At 40.0% G+C, this 15,461-nt stretch overlaps 1 protein-coding gene and 1 long non-coding RNA gene across 2 annotated transcripts in view; both read left to right on the forward strand.

Moving 5' to 3' along the window:
* Positions 1-15,461, forward strand: part of LOC134018344 (uncharacterized) — a 223,098-nt gene that overhangs the window by 114,069 nt on the left and 93,568 nt on the right. The gene's annotated exons all lie outside the window — the stretch shown is intronic.
* On the forward strand, positions 8,069-9,544 carry cldn8.1 (claudin 8.1). The gene has a single exon (XM_062458220.1). It carries the CDS (start codon positions 8,193-8,195, stop codon positions 8,958-8,960), a length of 768 nt encoding a protein of 255 aa, XP_062314204.1. The 5' UTR covers positions 8,069-8,192; the 3' UTR covers positions 8,961-9,544.

A 15,461-nucleotide genomic window follows, 5' to 3' on the forward strand; every position in this document is an offset into this window, starting at 1 on the left:
CTTTTGTATGTGTTATATTTCAGACGATGTTGTCTTGTAAAACACACTTTGTTTTCTTTTTCTTTGGCACCAACCACTGTAATACTGTTAGAAACATCAACAGATTAGATTAGGGGGTATAGTTGGACCAATATAGTACAGGGGGTGATTAGTGTCACCACATGGCTGAAAAGCATACTAAAAAAGCATACTTTGCACACCAAGTCCATTTTGTCGCAGCATTTTTATAATCTGTTTCCACTGGAGGTGCCAGCTGAGAGGTAGCAATGACGTAGCAACGCTGTCTGTGTGGGAACTTTGATGTTGGCTTCGTAGAGGCGTCATCACGTGAGTGAACATTGTATCATTAAAATTGACCTGTTACAATCTCTGCGTCTCAAATTGCATACATTTTCTTTTAGTCAGTACTGCGACTGTCCTTACAAAGTATGTACTGTTGCATGCAGTATGCATACAATTGGGAAATACTACTTCATCATAACATTGTACCTTGAACTTTGACCCACTGACTTGCTGGCTTTGCTAGCTCAGACCCACACATCAGCCCAGACTGAACATACACAACTCATTCCCAAGCACGGCCACCCATCTCTATCTGAACACCCTTTTCTCAGTTCTAACCCCCGCGCACTTCTTCCCAATTACCCCAAGGTGTCCGAATCAATGTGATTGGCCAATATCTACTGTCCTTTTGGTCTGTAAACCCAATTGTCCTTTATGTTATAAAGGTTACCTAGCTAGTAAGGCTGCATGATTCTGGATAAAATGACAATAACAATGTTCTAGCTTAGAATTGAGATCACAATTTTCAACAAAACATTTCTTAACAAAATGTTAATATTCATTAAACTAATATGACCTGAAATAAAAGGAAATGCAATAAATATGATGGTACCTCATTAACTTTGGGCAACAGAAAGGGAACGCTCCTGTTTTTAGCTTAAACTAGTGCTGTGCCAGTTGGTGACACAAGATCCATGGCTCCATCGCTTCAGTGCAGGTCATTGCGGTTAGTAAATATTGGGCCTTTGGCAAGCACACCCAAATCTTAATCTATGCAATCTTCGATACTTAAAAATGTATAATTATACAGACATATCAGTTTAAAAATGTAAGTACATTCATGAAAACTCTTTCCTTTCTCCAAATGTTTGGACGTTTGATATTAGTTTTATTAATAGGTTTGGAGGTGATAAAGTAAAAATAATTTCCCCAGCTGCAGCGGCCGCAAGCACACCTCACAATATTCCCAGAAATTGTACCCTTTCTATTGTCTTGCATATTGCAGTTTGGGGTGACGTTTAAGGTGATTATTTAAATACATGTATTAAACCTTACCTATGTGTTTGTTTCCATTTAGCTGTCAAAGTAAATCACAAGAAAAGAATAAACACATTTCTGAAAAATGTTTTCATGCATGTTTTATTGTTAATGCAAGGCTGGTCAAGCAGAATGAAGCATCAGCACAATATTAATTAAATATTAAAAATAAACATTTACATTTAGTCATTTAGCAGACGCTCTTATCCAGAGCGACTTACAGTAAGTACAGGGACCCGGGCAAGTAGGGTGAAGTGCCTTGCCCAAGGACACAACTTCATTTGACACGGCCAGGAATCAAACTGGCAACCTTGAGATTACTAGCCCGATTCCCTAACCGCTCAGCCACCTGACTCCCTTACATTTTAAACAGACTGAGAACTTTCTTCTTTTGGTCTGGCATGAGAGGCACCAAAACATGTAGTAAGGCCATGAAGGTTCATAGGTTTGGCAGCCCTGTGTAGTACTTTCAATATCATCATTGTCTCCAAAAAAACTATCAGACATCCTGTACTCATCAAGTTCACGTCGCAGTTGTCTGTTTTCTTCCAACAGGTGGTTTACTTCTGCACATCTGTGCACACAGAAGTTACATTCTGTTTGTGTCACTGCCACCTGTTGTGGGTCTCTTCCTCAGTGTGTTGCTCACCATGTCCTTCAGCCTCTTGTGTCTCATCCTCTGTGTGTTGCTCACCATCTCCAGCCTTGTGTGTCTCATCCTCTGTGTGTTGCTCACAGGCTTCAGCTGGCTGCAGTGTGTTTTTTCTTTGCCCCCTCTTCCTTCACCTTGCAGAGCATGCAGTGTTAGTGAGAGTGATTTCTGTGTGACCCAGATGGAGGGAGGGTGCCCAGTCTGGGTCAGTCTCCATCATCTCATATGCAGGTTGACCTGCAATAACATGAAAAAGGTTTTAGAATCAGAATTCGGTTTATTCGCCATGTATGTTATACAAACACGGAATTTACTGTGGCAGGGAGGTGCAAAACACTAAACATATACAGATCTTAAATTAAGTAAAAGTACAAAAGTTTAACTATTTCTAAGAACTAAACAATCTAGGAATACAACAATTTAAATATAAAATATATATAAGAATAGAATGAGCAGGGTTAGGGTTAGCTTCATAACATGTGACCAGAAGTGTTACTGAGTCAGAAATTATACTAAAGTAAGAGTACAGTGTTAAGATCATTTCTCAAGTAATGCACAGAGTCGTCGGATTCAAAGAAATTACAATAGTTTAATGCTTGCCAGCAAGGAGACAAAGTCTGATCGCAATACAAAGTTTGTCTGTTAGCATGTTGTGCTAGCTACCTATTTAAACAGACGCGCTCTTGACAGTCATTGGTTAATACAAAGGCATGCAATTGTTCCATGGCTCTTCTTCATTGGCTCCTTGCATAGACTTGGCGTGCGTGTTCGTGTTTACGTGTGTGCGTGTTTACGACATCAACCCTGATTGAAACACAACAGGATCTTCTGATGTCATAAAAGCTCCTTCACATCAGTGTGACACAAATGGTCAACAGACTTTGTGTCTCCACCTTAGACCTTCTCACACAGTATCTCCTTAGAACAACCAAAACCCCCAACATCTTCTTGTCTTAACAAATGCTCACCCTTCCCCCAGGGTGATAAGAAAGCATACAGTTTAGTTTGGGGGGCTCTGTTATCTGCTGACAAGAAATGCTAAGCATCTGTATTGTTCAGTATAAAACATCACATTCTTAATTTCTCCGACATACAGTTACAGCCGTGTATAGGACAATTGCATGACATTTAACGGTATAAACAGAAGATGTTTCGCCCATGATAAAAGACTTGAACTTGAACATAATCAACCATGCATTGTTTTGATTTATCTGTGCCACATAATTTGTCCAAAATGACACGTGGATGTAACGTTAGATATTTCACAATTGTCAACATCACTTAATCTCTTACCTTTATGAAAATCAGTGGCGGTTATAGACAAATTTTTCTGGGGGGGCCAAGGGGGGGCCAGTGTTTAATCAGAGGGGCACATAAAAAACTGAAACAAATTATATTTAAACATTAAATACTTTAATTTTGCTTTAAATTTAAATCATACAAACGGCTCTGGCTCTCTCTCTTCCAGCTCCTCAGCTCTCTCAATACCTTGATATGTTTCTCTAACTTTTTTATTTACTGGGGCAAAAAAAGGCTGCAATGTCCCTTCCTCGTTTCATGATGACTACTAGAAGAAGAAAAATGTGTTATTATTATTTTTTTTATTCATTTTTATTCAGTCAGCTCAGGGGGGCCACAGGGGGGGCCAGGGACATTTTTACAGGGGCACTGGCCCCTGTAGGCCCCCGTGAAGAACCGCCCCTGATGAAAATGTTGAGAGAAAACATACATAAAACGATATGTTTGCAAAGGTGATGTTTTTGCGCCGCACCTGCAACCCTAGCGATCCGACGCCTCTTTGTTATGTCTGCTACATGCTGTGTCTGTCCTTTCTTCAAAGTGGGAAAGCTAAAAAAAACTATCCCCGTAGTTAAGTTTTTGACCTTTGCTGTTGTGAGATTTTCTATTCATCAGGTTTAAATGTTTCACCGTTAAGTGTCGCTGTTTTGTCCGCCATCTTTTCGCTGAGTGTCTTATTTTACCCATAATGCAAAGCGAAACAGGCTAAGTCAGTCTTACGTTAGTCACTGATAGTGAAGCTTTATGCAACAAGTAAATTTAAGTGTCTATGGCAAGTCGGACTTAAAGTTACATTTAAGTCTAAGACTAGGTCTATTTTTATGCAACTGGCCCAATATGTGAGGCTTGTGTTAAGACTGATAAACTTTGTTTTGTCATACTCATTTGGTCCTAGGAAAAGTTGACTTTCCGTTTGAATAGTTAGCAGTTGTTTAAGAGAGAGAGGGGTTAGCTAGTCTACAGTAATGATATCACATAGTCTATTACATATACGGCAGCAGGTGCTGTATATGGATCGCAAGCCCCCAACACTTGCAGTTTGTGTCCATATCTTTCCTTTTCTTTAGTTAAGAGGTGATCCAAAGAAACATGGGAAGGTAAATTTGCTGGCTTTTGCTACTTCTCAACAGTGTGAGCCGCCATCGCCAGCAGCTTTCTGCCCTCCAGGTCACCGCTGATGTCACGTGACTGAAAACTATGAATAACTTGCCTTTCCAGATTAAATGTCTGTTCTTGGTCTTGGATTTTGTGAAATACATTTCTAAATAAATGCGATTTATATAAATTTTTTGATTGATGCGACTTATACTCCAGAAGGACTGATACACTGCTGGCAATTTTGACGTTGTCTTTTCTGAATCCAAAAAACTTCCAAGCCAGAGAATTTGAACGTTTTTGTACAAGCACTGTGGAGTTTGTTAGATTTCAACATTTTTCATTATCACCACCATCAGGTGGGTTTTCTTTTGGAATCATTTTGTTTAAATTTGTCCTTAAAAAACTTTTCTCTCACTCTACTCGCTGGGTTTATTTTCCTTATTGCCGGTTTCTGCTGCTTAGCATCATGTGGCGTAACACCACCTTGAGGGAGAAAGTAGGAAAGCTAGTTTTGATGCAGCTCATGTCCCTAATGAAAATGTGGCAGAATTGTTTCGAAATTTGAGATAGGAATCTAGATCTAATTAGCTAACCTAACTATAATATATTGAGACTAGCAGTGTAGCTCGCTAAAGTAACCATACTGGCATGGTGTTTCCCATTGTTAAGTCACTATGGCCAGAATCGAGACTTCTTTGATTTTGTTTATGTTACTGATGTGATTAGATTAGGCTACTTTAAAAGCTGTCATTACTGTGGTGACTTTGATGAAGCAGAGACTTGGGACAAGAGGGGGTTAAATCTATGAGAAACACTTGGAGCATGCTGAGGGAAGCGAACACAATCAAGACTCTGAACAAAGGCATATGTTTTGAATGAGATATCGTACCTGCTTTGGAGTCCATCAGGGCCGGATCAAGGCATGGGCAGGGCTGGACAGAGCCCACCCAAACATCTGTCTTGCCCATCCAATCAGAATTTAGGCAAAGACGGCATGAATCTTGTACTTTTTATGATTTTTGCATTGGTTAAAAGCAATCTGAGGCAGGCTGTGTTTCGAGAAGTTTGAAGGAGGGCTGTTGACTGCCACAAAAAATAACACAGAAAATCTTCCGGGGGGTCCGAATTTATTGAATCGGGCCATTTTTTTTATACTAGGCTGCTATTATAAATTTTACGCATTCAAAATCATACCCAACCACGTTTTTAACACTGATCAATTGCCTTTTACAAAGTATCGAAATACTAGGCTACTTAAACAAGAAAAACTTTTGCAGTATAGCCTTTGGTCATGTTTTTTAATGGCTGAAAACAACTGCACTCCACACTCACGACCAGTGTTGGGTGTAACGCGTTACAATGTAACATGTTACAGTAGTCAGACTACTTTTGTTAGGTAACGAGTAAATTTACGCGTTACTTATTTAATTGAATGAATCCGTTACTAGTTCCTTGTTCAAACAAGTAACGAGTTACTTAATTTTGTCTTTTGGTCGCGAGCCCTCAGCATGTAGCAAAAAGTCTTAACCCTCGTGCTGCCTTCGGGTCACATGACCCAAAGGTTCATAACGAACCATCGTTGTGTTTACCCAATTTTACCCAATACAAAAACAAATTAAAATAATTTTCTTTTAACCATCGCAATGTGGGGGGTCTGAGACAGCCTAGCTGTTAAAAGAAAATGCTTCACTTTGTCTTTGTATGCGGTAAATTTGTCGCAATACGACGGTGGGTCACAATGACTGATGGGTCAGAATGACCCGAAGATAACACAAGGGTTAAGAAAGTTGAGGCTACCTTTTGCTAGGTACCTACGAAAGTGTCATAATCTGCTAGACAAGTGGGTTCCCCTTCGTTATTTTGGTGAACACTCTCACAAGCCAAATTTACACGGCGTCATGGAGCCGATCAGCTAAATAGTTATATAAGACTTGCATGTACAGTAGGCCTACGTAATGTCACATGAATTAATGTATTTGAACTCAAGCTTGTGTGATGTGTCGATGTATCAGTGGTTAGGTTTAGGATTATATTACAGTACGTAAAATAGTCTGGTTCAGTACATAAGTGAAGTGAACACCATTTTGCTACCATATACCTAGCTATAGCTTAGCTTCGTTTTGCTCCGAGATTCAAATCTAGCCCTGGTAAATTGTAGAGCTACTTAACTACTAGACTTCTGCCTGGCATTTTACAACATTATTTTTTGATTAAAGAGTTTCTTACGGTGGCCCTGAAGTGCAAACCACACTCCCTAATATGAGTACATCCCCCAAATGAAAACACTCCCCCCAAATACGAGTCAACTTCCCCCAAATAGGATGACTTGCTCACCTCCCCCCAATACAAAGACACGCTCCCCCAGATTGGAAACTACATTACATTAACTCAAAAACACATTAAATTAACTCAAAACGGAAAGGGTTGGTACTACACTTCGTCGCTGAATGGATGCAATAACTAACAAGAAATTGATCGACAGAAGTACAAAATGCAATATCCTGACAGAGTTACGTGCACCAGGACATTTGTTTGGCTATCGAAGCATATAGCAAATAGTAGACTACTTATGCAAAAGTATAAATTGTGTGTTAAACGTAAAAATCGATAGCCAAACAACTATCCTGGTCCACGTAACTCTTTTACGTAAGATCTGGATCCAACATTTTATTTTCTTCAAGCGCACTTAAAGTACTTATTAGCTATAATTTCACTGTTTGATTAAACTGAAAGAATCTGGAGTTGGAGTGGTTAGATTGTCTCACAACGATTTAAAACTGAATGTTTTTATATTATTTTATCTGTAGGTAGTCGGTCTAGGTCCCCAGGAGTTAAGTATGGGTATGACCCTAATTAATGTCAAGTTTAATGTCAAGTTTTTATAGCTCTAGGTTCAAAGAATAACTGGTTAGTTACATACATGGTGTACAAACTGCAGCATGAGTCCACTTTTGTGAGACTTAGTTGCTTTCTGTTGTTATCAATAAGATAGCTAGATAATCATAGATATGTTATGCAAACAACAAATTGTTACACTAATAATTATAAATGTCATTCATAAATGTGAATCCTCCTCACATGTAGCCTATATTCACTTTGTTGACGGAATTTAGTTATCCACAGCAGTAAATGCACAATTAAATGAGAGGTTTTTCAGAAGGACAGGTGTGGCGACGTTGTGTTTTGCATAAAGAGACACAACGCTTGTTTACATCACATGTCACATAGCCCACCATACGGAATATTCCAGTTTTAACCGCATTAGTTTACAGACTTATACAGAATTGTATATATTTGACTTGTGGTGTAGATGAAAAAGACCTGTGAAATTACTGACAGGTCATTTCACCTTTTTTTTTTACTGCAGTATTGGCTAAACATTCAACAAAATCATATTCAACATCAACAACATCCTTCTTTGTTGTATAATATATTAATTTGAATATTATAACATCCAAACAGTGCAATTAAAAACTTTTCAAATACTTATGAGTGACTATGTTATATTTAGGTCCAAAATGTCTATAAAACAATTGGACATGTTTGACATTCTCTCCATTAAAACAGGATACTGGTGAGTAAACTGACACTGTGTGATTAACCAAAACCACAGCCTAATTTGGCTCCCAGGGTTGGTTAAGGAAAAAGATCCCTGTGGATTTTGTTTCATAGCAACAGTCTTTAGTTCCCTCCCCTCTCACACTACTGCCTTGACAGAGGGAACACGTATCAGCTCCGCAGTGGGATCCGGAGTCCTACCATAGTTACAACCTACCTTCACATACACTCGTCTGTTGAAAAGGTGGGACAGGCACAGTGAAGGATGGCGAACTCTGCTCTGGAAATAGTCGGTCTTTGTCTAACTCTGGTTGGGCTCATCATGTCAGCTGCTACCACCGGGATGCCCATGTGGCGGGTCACTGCCTTCATCGGTGAGAACATAATTGTGTTTGAGACCCGATACGAGGGTCTGTGGATGAACTGTTTCAGACAGGCTAACATTAGGATGCAGTGCAAGGTGTATGACTCCGTGCTGGCGTTGTCTCCTGACTTGCAGGCAGCCAGAGGTCTTATGTGCTGCTCCCTTGCCTTGGGTGGAATCGGCCTGCTGATTGCTATTGTGGGGATGCAATGTACTGCCTGTATCCATAACAACAGCCGTGCCAAACGCATGGTCCTCATCATTGCAGGCAGCATGATCATTGGGTCTTGTATCTGTGTGATCATCCCAGTGTCCTGGACAGGCCATGTCATCATCAGGGACTTCTACAATCCCCTGCTGATCGATGCCCAACGCAGGGAGCTGGGAGAGGCTCTTTACATTGGCTGGGTGGCCTCTGCATTTCTTTTTTCTGGAGGTTGCATATTTGCCTGCTGCAACATTTCTGAGGACAAAGGACAAGACAGGTATATGTATTCCAGAAATTCCCACTATTCAGCCTACCCTCCACAGCCCCAACTTCTGGTTCAGCCCCAGACTTTCATACAGCCACAGCCTTTGGTACAGGCACAACCTCTGCAACGTCAGTCATCCATATACAGTTACGACTCCAGATACCCTTCTATACGTAGTGCTGTGGCTCTCCTCTGAGCACTGGCCTGGTAAAGACAATACTGTTATTATGAAATGTTATGTGTGTGGTGCCACTGGACCGGTAATCTAGGGAAAAGTGGATAAGACTTGTAGAGACTTGAAGAGTGATTTTATAGAATAAAAAATGTATTTCCCTTTTTTACTCGACACACTTTATATGATTTTATTGTGTGTGAAATTATTGAAAATATTACTTTTGTTGTTTAAGTTTTTATATGTTTGTACTTGTGTATAAGATAGAAATGTTTTACACACATATTTCATATAAGTTTCATATAAGTTCCAGATCTTGTAGATATATATGTGATACGTAATATTTTCTGTCTCCTACAATATCAATCAAGAATCATTGTTACATTTCAAACTTCCTCTTAACCTTATTCTGCTTTGAGCTAATACTCTGTCTAGGTTATGTATTTACTATATATATATACTGTACTTACCATAAAATAAAATCTTTACATATTGTGAAAAAAACAAGATCTATAAATGACCAATACACCCAAAAAAACATCTATGAATCATGGCCCTTTCACAATCAGCTCATGGTCTCTCTCTAGTGGTCAGTTATTATGACGTGCCTATCCAACCTTTTCCATTTGGATAAAATGGAAAATTGATATTAATTATTATTAATATTACTGAGCCTTTCACCCTTCAATGACTGTTAAATAATGACTAAGGCAAGTTGTATTATCAACGATTATTTACTCTGATCAAAAGGTGGTTGATTCATGTGTTAGTAGTAGGGATGCTCCGATCTGATCGGCGCCGATCCATATCGGCGGATATTCCCATTATCGGTTTTGATCGGCGTTCTCAAAACGGCCGATCAAACATGGCCGATTAGATGACATAAAATCTGCGAGAACTACTATCAGAGACGTTTCAATAAAACGTTAGTCATTTCAGGCCGCCAATGGTAAGAAATGATTCTTTAACCTTTAGATGCGTGAGTTCTAAATATTTCCGACGCTTCCACCAGAGTTTGTTTTCCAAAACGGAAGCTAGCTAGCTTTAGTTAGCTTCCGTTACCTAGCAACCTAGCATAATACTCGTAGCAATGCTACTACCTGCTAGTGTTACTTGTTAGCCTCTAATTGTACATTTTGAAGCCATACTATAGCGTTTGTCATAGTTTTTGCCTATCGGAAAATAGTCGGTTGGAATTTTCAGAATTGCACATGTGCGACGTTACTCCGTGAGACCCGCATTCGAACGAAAACAGTCACGGACAGCCACTGCTTTTTGGAAGGCCAATAAAGACCTCTTTCCTGCTCTCGCACAAGCAGCACGAGTCTTCCTCTCCGCACCTTGTACAAGTGTAGATAGCAAGCGACTTTTCAGCACAGCAGGACATATTTTAGATGAGAAAAGGAACAGGTTGACTCCTAAAAATGCTGATATGATTATATTTATCAAGGCAAATCTTCCAGTGATGCTGCTTAATCAGAAGTAAGGTTTGAATACTCTAGTATGCCCCCTCTCCGGGTGAGTGAGTGCGTGCGTGAAGTGAGTGAAGTGAGTGAAGTGAGAGAGTGAGTAAAGGATTTGAGAGTGAGTGAGACATTATACAGAATAGATATACATGTTTTGATTTTTTTTTTTATTGCTGACTTTCTGTGCATCTTTTATCTTTATTCTGTCTGTTATCTCCTCCTAAATGCAGACAAATTGACTTGAAACTGACTGACTTGAAACATATTGGATATTTGGCTATAGCCTGTTTATGTTGCAGTTAAGTTTGTATTATTTTTCCACAGGAAAGCTACTGTATAAGCTCCAAGTTCTCTTGAGAGCCTCTAGAGAGTGGAATGTTGCACACGTGATTCTATTGTTGTGATATTTATTTAATGATTAAAATTTTTATTATTATTTTAATATTTATTATTATTTACACATTTTATAGTAAGCGAGAGAGCTTCTACACTGGAATGTTGCACGTTCCCTGCAATAGAACGGATGGTTGTCAATTCATGATACTCTCTCGTCTCGTAATTTAAATACTTAAAATACAATACCAATTTCATAAATAATGCTACACAATAAATAGAATGCTTCAATCGACACCGTGATCGGTGATCGGTATTATCGGATCGGCAGATACTGATTTCAGTGATTGGTACCAAAAAACCTGATCGGAGCATCTCTAGTTAGTAGACCCAGCACACAACAAATTTTTCAAACTGAGCAAAAGAAGAAAATCATGAATAAACAGCAAATGTTTACTCCTCGACAGGTCTGCAAACGCCTTTGTAAACCGAGATTTGTTAAAACGTTTGTTAATCGAGACCGTAGGTTGAGGTTTACAAACAAATCGTTTTAACAAATCGAGGCGACAAAGCGTTTGCTGACCTGTCGAGGAGTAAACATTTGGTTTATTATATACTACAACGTGGTAAGATCAGAAATCAAACAGGTCGAATCTGGAGCAGACGCCATGTCGTCAGAGCAATCAGCTGCACTTGCACTGGTGACGTCACTACATCTCCAAGGCAACAAATCAACAACATCAATTCGTCAGAGATGTCGTTATGCCACTGCATACTTCTATTATATATAAAAATAACATAATTATTCATAACATCTCTGACGTTGATAACAAACCAAACCGTTTCAAAATCGGTTGAAAATTGAGCAAGTTATGGTCATTTAAAAAGTACATGTAGCATCAACACAATGTTATGGGTGAGCGAGTTGACTGTAGCAAGATGGCCGCCATGTGCGGACGTTCGACTCCGTTGTCCGGCAACGCGGACGAGACATCTACCCTTTATATATATCTATGGTTCCACTCTAGTTCCATATGAGAGCGCTAACGGTCGAGGGCAGAATAAATGGAGGTCTATGGAGCTATACCCCTCAAAATCCACTTTTCTCAGGATATGATTTTTTTTCTAGTAATTTGAATTTTGAATTCGAAAGGGGAGGCAAAACAAATACACACTGCTGGGAGATTTTTTTTGAAGTCGCCTTTCTCTTCTAAAAAGCCTTTTAAAATGTCATTGACGTCATACACATCGTACGACCAGAGATATTGTTTTACGGCAAGCTCTGGTCACTTCCTTTTTTCTCTTGAGCTATCGACAACACAGCTGACAGGTTAGGCTCTCCTTGTCAATACACATGCTAGAAAGAGTTTTGGGTTGCTAATGTTGTTGCTAATGTTGCTAATGCTCTGACATTCTGATTCTGCTTCGGATGCCATCAAGCGGGATCTCTGGTCGTAGTCAGTCCTTCACTAACCAATCAGCATTCATTAGCAGAATGCTAGCGTGTTATGGGAAACAACGACTCACCCTGTAAGCAATAGAAAGGACATAAGTGCTCGTTCATTCAATTTTCGACCTATAATCCATGTTGAACATATAAAAACTACAATAAAATCTGAGATTTCTCAACGACAATCAGGTGAAAGAGACAAATTTAGCCGTTTAGCTCCATAGACTCCCATTCATTCTGCACACGCTCACTCCCAGTGGAACAATGGGGCTTAATAGGGAGTGGCCAGGCTCTCCTTTAAAGGAGACATGACATGATGTTTTTGGATGCTTTTATATAGGCCTTAGTGGTCCCCTAATACTGTATCAGAAGTCTGTTTCCCGAAATTCAGCCTTGGTGCAGAATTACAGCCACTACTAGCAGTCCCACAAGGAGCTTTCCTCAGAACGCGCTGTTTTGGTGTCTGTAGCTTTAAATGCTAATGAGGAGCGGAGGGGCGGCACCATGCGCTAATGTTTACAATGGATGTATCGCAATGGCTGTAGCCACGTTGCTGTAAGATGCCTCGAATTTGCCCATTCTCATCTGATAACCCTGGTTTGCAGAGGTACACACTCAGTCATTTCAATGAGGGGAAAGGCGGATATCGCGCGCGCCATAACACCAACAGCAGAACGGTTATCCAAATAACAAAGAAGTGTACAACACTCACGTTACAGCATGTGTATTCACACACATACTTGATGCTATCTACCTTTCCATTAGCGACAGTAACTCAGCTGTTAGCTGCAGAGCTAATGTTACAGCCACATTCTAAGGGTAGCAAGCTAGGTAACCATATACAGTAAAGCTACAAAATGATATAGCGTTAGTTAACTTACTTGTCCGAGGTTAGTAGCTGGACGAAGGAGAGTTAGTACTGATCCAGAATTTAATTTCAGCAAGGCCAGTTTTGTATTAGCTCAAGTTCAGGAAACAGTCGTGGCTGAAGTGTTTGGCGCAGACATACAAAACAAATTTTTTCCAGAGAAAATAAAATTAAGATACTGGGTCTTCAGAGGCTCGGATGAAGGAATTGTAAAAAAAATTTTTTTTTCTTTGTACATCCAAACTGAGCAAATGTAATGCTTCGTTCGTTTGCAAGCCGTGATGTCTCTCGAGGATAAAAACACTTGCACAGTCGTAGCTCAGTTTCTTATGGGCGGGCCAGATTCTCTGGGCGGGCAAAGCAGAGAGAGGGGAGGTAACCTTCCTCCTTGTGACGTAACAAAGAGGAGATCTTCAAACAGAGCAATTGAGCTTTCATTTTCTGAAAGGCGGAGAAGAACACCCAGGGCTTGGTTTACACCGATCGAAAATTCTAGCCACTGGGGGACCAAAGGCAGGCTAGGGGAACTCATATTAATGTTAAATAACCTCCTAAAGTGAAGTTTTCATGTCATGTCACCTTTAACAGGCTCTGGATGTAGTAAGACTGTTGCGCACAGTAGGCTACTGGCAGCATCATACACAGACATCCCAACCTGCAGAAACTCACTTCCGGGAGGTGGCTCCACGCATTCACATTAAATAACGTATTTAAACTCAAGCTTGTGTGGTGTGTCGCTGTCTTCAATGCCACAGCCTAAACTTGATGTCAAAAGAAACGTTTTTCATTTCCGGCACATTCAAACAATCCCCTTAAGTTTGGCTAGCAACAGCAGCTAGGCTACCTTAGCCCAGTTTACCGAGGTCAGCTTCTCTACCGTGCAGGGCTCTAGTCTAAGATCAAATGGTCGTATTTGGCATTGTTACTGACAATGATCGCTTCCAGCAAACTTCTTTAGAATTAGCCATTTCGCCCTAAATAAATGTCAATCGTTTTTTGGGGGCATATTTTCAGTTAGCAGATGGTAATGTACTGTTTCAATCGCTATTCTATCTCAGTGGTTCTCAAAGTGGGGTCCCCGGACCCCTAGGGGTCCGCGAGCCATAGCCAGGGGGTCCGCGAAATAATTTGCCATAAATTATAAAATTGTAGAATTGTGCTGTATCATTAAAAAGTGAAAAAATATATGATAATCTACAGATGGGTGACCATTTGCACCAATACAATAAGCATATTGTGTCCATTTAAGAGCACAAAGGCAGGGCTCTACAGTGCGCCCATTTAAATATATTTGTGCATGGAAAAGTACTTGGGCGCACGGGTGCGAGCGAGTTATGTTTTTAACCTATTGCAGCTGTCAGTTACGTGAAAAGAAATGATAGAACCCGAAAATGCTCAAACCATTATTTGCAACGGGAAACATTTTTTCTGAGATTTCAACACCTAATAATCGCGACTCGGATAAACCTCATAGGATGCGTCCTGTGATAACCTACTGAATCTGTCCTGCGTTGTAACAGCCTGGCTAGCGATCTACCTAGCTAACCTTCACCCTCAGTGTGAACAATCAAACTAACCAAACTAACATCCAACACTACACATATCAAACGAGTTCAACAATAGAAACTTAAACAATGCTTCCGTCAACAAAATGAACCCCCCAACTGAGTCCCCTTCTGTCCTGCCGCAAGCCATGCTGAAAACCAAGAGCGCAGTTGCGACCCTACATGAACACCGGTGCGAATAGCTACAACATAAAAATTAAATTTCCCATAATGAGTAGTTTGAATCCATCCACCACCGAGGACCTCATTCGGATCAGTACAGTGGGGCCCTCCATGGAAATGTTTGATGCCTCTAAATGTGCTGAAAACTGAATGAATACATACAAAAAAGTAATAAATGAATATGTAATGAATAAACAAGTCCTGTTTCTGGTCAATTTTGTGTAATTCATTCAATAGTCTAATAATGATGCAATGTTAAAAGTTTTTTGTTTTGGTGGTGGTGGTGGTGGTGGGTCCTTGGAAAATGTTCTCCCCTGTAAGGGGTCCCTGGCCCCAAAAAGTTTGAGAACCCCTGTTCTATCTAATACTGCCGGTGACAACGTTGTAACTTAGAATAGCTTGTTTCAAGGGGGTGCAGCTTGTTTCAAAGGTGGTTCTTAATGAATGAATGCAATATGAGTGGGCTAAATGTTTGAAAATATCACTACTGTAGAAGGGAAAAACTTAAGGTGACGTTTAAGTCATATAGGTTAGGTTCATTCTACATAACATTTAGTCATTTAGCAGATGCCCGTATCCAGAGCGACTTACAGTAAGTACAGGGACATGCTACACTTCACTTTTTGTATTTTGAATTGTACATGAGCGCCAACAAATGTAGGCTATGCTTTTAAATCTATG

This window comes from Osmerus eperlanus, chromosome 4, assembly GCF_963692335.1.
Source record: "Osmerus eperlanus chromosome 4, fOsmEpe2.1, whole genome shotgun sequence".
Taxonomy (NCBI): domain Eukaryota; kingdom Metazoa; phylum Chordata; class Actinopteri; order Osmeriformes; family Osmeridae; genus Osmerus; species Osmerus eperlanus.

Coding starts and splice junctions, on each gene's coding strand:
- cldn8.1 (XM_062458220.1), top strand. CDS start 8,193: ATGGCGAACTCTGCTCTGGAAATAGTCGGTCTTTGTCTAACTCTGGTT.